The following is a 3,812-nucleotide window of genomic DNA, read 5'->3' as shown; positions in this document are numbered from 1 at the left end:
AGTTTTCTTTCCAAACCCGTTAAAAAATGTAAAGTCGGACAAAAACTGACTGAGTTACAGATCGATAAGTTGACGAACATCACTGAAAACGGTTTTTTCAAGTTGTTTTGTCAAATAAGTCGATTTGTTTTTTTATGATATCTCAGAAACTAATATTCGTAAGAAGAAGCAGATTAGTGTAAACGGAGCGTTTCGAAAAGTTAGTTTTATTATAAAACAAGTCAGGAAGTATTATATGGTCAAGCCCGACCATATAATACCCTACACTAAGTAAAAGAGCAAAAACATTTTTCTTTTAAAAATTTCAATAATTTATATTTTTGAGTGATTTTCGGAAGTGGGCCTTATATGGGGGCTATGACCAATTATGGACCGATCACCATGAAATTAGGTCGTGTGATTTATGTCTATATTAAAGTTTGCTATGTTGAATTTTGTGTGTATACCAACATTTTTAAGCGATTTATGCACGTTAAAGCGATTTTCGGAAGCGGGTCTATATGGGAGCTATGACTAATTATGGACCGATCGTAACAAAATTTGGTGACATGAATTTTGTGTATATAAAACTTATTTGGAGTGGAATTTGTGGATATACATATATAAATTAAACATTTATGATCGATAAAGTCCAATTTCGGGAGGACATTTGTATGGGGGCTAGGTGAAATAATGGACCGATTTCAGCCAGTTTCAATAGGCTTGGTCCTTGAGCCGAAAAAATAATATGTACAAAATTTGATCGAAATATCTTCAAAATTGCGATCTGTACTCTGCGCACAAGGTTTACATGGACAGCCAGCCAGCCAGCCAGCCAGCCGACCAGACGGACGGACGGACGGACATCGTTTAATTGACTTAGAAAGTGATTCTAAGTCGATACTTTAAGGTGGGTGTTAGACTAATATTTTTGGGCGTTACAAACATCTGCACAAACGCATTATACCCTCCCCACTATGGTGGTGTAGGGTATAAAAAACTAAGATATTTTCTTATCTCGACTTAAGATGTTTTGTCCAAACTCCACAGGTATATACTAATGTGGGTCTGCGACCAATATTTCGATATGTTACAAACGTAATGACAAAATAAATATACCCCCATATTTTTTTGATGGCCGGCATAAACCTATTTGGTATTAAAGGTACTACAATACAATTAAAACAAAATAAATATAATTTTTGGTAACAAAAAGCAAAACAATTTGCTGCAGTTTCTTTTTTATTTACAAGCTAAATTCTACTAGCTAGTTTTCTACTAAGGTTCTTAACACTTTTATCACATTTTTATACACAGTTGACAAAATCAACAAAAAGAAAAAAAAAACCTTAAATGGCAATAGCACCGACGGCATATTCGTCACTGAATTTAACATTGCCATAAGAATCTTTATGGAAACCTAAAAAAGAAAAATACAAAAATTAGTAAAATTCTTTTGCAATAAATCCACTTGAAAAACAAGCAATTACACACCTGCATCAACAGTACCCACAAAACTACGTTTTGGAGCCAAGGCCGAGTATAAACTGGTCAAGGGTCCGTAATTTCTCACCAATAGAGGTACACCAATTTGATAACCATAATGGTTCAAAGCAGCCCAGTTGACATTGGGGCCCAGTTTGGCAGCTGAAGCCTTGGCGGCTGCAATATCAGTAATGGCGGAGGCAGCAGCTTCAGCTGCATCTGGTGAGGAATATTCGGGTGCAGAGTAGACGGCTTGATAGGCGGGAACAGGAGCAACACCATATGAACCAGCCCAGGCGCAACCGCTCAAGCATATCAAACCTAATGCGGACAAAACAACTTTATAACTGAGCATTGTGTTTTCTTTTGTTAAGTGAAACTCCTCCAATGTGTCTTTGGGAAACCTAAATCTGAAACTAATATTGACCACATGTCTTTAAAACATTTTTATAGTAAATTCTTCATTGCATTAAGTCTAGATGCATTAACCAAGGTTACGTGACTAAATCTAGAATTGCCATTTGAAATATGAACTCTCGAGACGCAATATGTGTCATCACGAACAAAATCCGCTAAAATTAGTTTCTTTTACTTTTTTCTTACTTCTGCAGCTAGTCGCCAATAGCCGCTTTAAACCAACTAAGCCAAAACCCAAAAAAAGAAAAATACAATACAATAACATGAGTTAATTGATTGTGTGAATGAATATTGGTTTAAAATGTTCACAATTTATTACTTTAAAAACTCGTTGGTTTTTGTTCTTTTGTCGAGGTTGAAGGCTATAGGGTGATAATTTTATGTTTCTTTTTAAAATTAATTAACTAACATGTTTCTTAAAAGTTTCAGATAAAGTTAATTCAATGAAAACAATGTATTAATGTAAGTGAATAATGAAAAAAATAATTGAATAAATGTTTATTTTATTTATATTAATGTAAGTGATCAGCCAAACAAGTTTGAACACCATCAATTGGAGGCATTACTGCATAAAGATAGTTGTCACACTCAATAAGAAATTGCAAAATCATTGGGAGCTAGTTAATCACCAATTTAAGAACGTTTGTGAGCAGTAGGATGCTTCCAAAAGCATTGAAATCGGTTACCATACGGATTGCAGCCGAGAGACCTTTAAAGACGCATATGCGAAATGATGCTTGAACGCATTTTTGCACCGCTTCATTACTTGCGATTAAAAATGGATCCATTACGATAACCCGAAGTGTAAGAGATACTATGTGGAGCCAGGCCAACCCGCTTAGTCAGCACGAAAGCAAAATACCTTGCCCCGTCCGACTACTATTTGTTTCGCTTCACTTTAGAACAGAGTATCCGAAATTGGCTTGACCTCAAAAGATGAGCAGTTCTTTTGGCACGGAATCCATATGCTGCCAGAAAGGTGGGAGAAGGTCATAGCTGACAATGGCCAATACTTTGAAAAAGTTTTTATTATTATTATTAGTGAGGCTCTACGCACTGCGATCCAAAGGATCTTTTGTGAAGCCTTAGATGTTTTCATCCTAACAGATTTAGGCTACGTATAAAGCCAAGTAAGAGCTCAATTACGTCCCTCTGGTCCATTAAGGCCCTTCCGAGCCATTTATTTCTGCATAATGCCAGCATTGGGCAGTCGCAAAGAACATGTTCAGAGGTTTCGGCATGAAGTCCACAAAACCTATATTCTTCATTCTCAACGTTACCTAATATACATTGGTGATACTTTAAACCACAGTGTCCAGTGAATAACCCAGTAAGTATCCTCAGGTCACCATTTCTGAGCGAAAGCAACGGCTGGGATCTACGTCTGGATAGGGTGACGAATCGTTTGGACTGGCAAATTCCGATTCAACCCAAGAACGAATACGTTCCATAGTGTATCCACGTGGGATGCCAAAGAACGGTTCAGGACTTATAAACAAGCGTCGAGCGGCCCTGTTGGCAAGACAATCAGCGCATTCATTGCGAGCTCATGGCCAGATACCCAGCACAATGTAAGTTCATTATCATCAAGGATGTCCAGCAGTCCATAACAACACCAAACCTCACTTCACATGATGATAATGCTCTAAGAGCAGCCTGACTATCAGACATAACATATATCCTATTATTCCTTAGTCTCCTTCTTAAGCACTCATTGGAGCATATAAGGATGGCGTAATTCTCCGCCTGAAATATTGATGGAAATGTACCCATTGGGATACCCCTTTGAAAATTGAGACCATAGATACCAGCCCCAGTGTCACCATTAGCCTGTTCGGAACCATCAGTAAACCATACTTGATTGGCATTATTTTGCCACCATGTTTGATTTAACCATTCGTCCCTTTCAGGTCCCTAAACTTCCTATTTAA

At 37.4% G+C, this 3,812-nt stretch overlaps 1 protein-coding gene across 1 annotated transcript; it reads right to left on the bottom strand.

Moving 5' to 3' along the window:
* Positions 1 to 1,328: 1,328 nt before the first annotated feature.
* On the bottom strand, positions 1,329 to 1,819 carry Cp16 (Chorion protein 16). The gene is made up of 2 exons (XM_065505843.1): positions 1,474 to 1,819; positions 1,329 to 1,399 (listed from the first exon to the last, which is right to left on the bottom strand). The coding sequence occupies exons 1-2, from the start codon at positions 1,817 to 1,819 to the stop codon at positions 1,329 to 1,331; spliced, it is 417 nt and encodes a 138-aa protein (XP_065361915.1).
* Between the last annotated feature and the right edge of the window lie 1,993 nt (positions 1,820 to 3,812).

Source organism: Calliphora vicina, chromosome 3 (assembly GCF_958450345.1).
Source record: "Calliphora vicina chromosome 3, idCalVici1.1, whole genome shotgun sequence".
NCBI classification, from domain to species: Eukaryota; Metazoa; Arthropoda; class Insecta; order Diptera; family Calliphoridae; genus Calliphora; species Calliphora vicina.
This window is presented reverse-complemented; position numbering and strand designations above follow the sequence as displayed.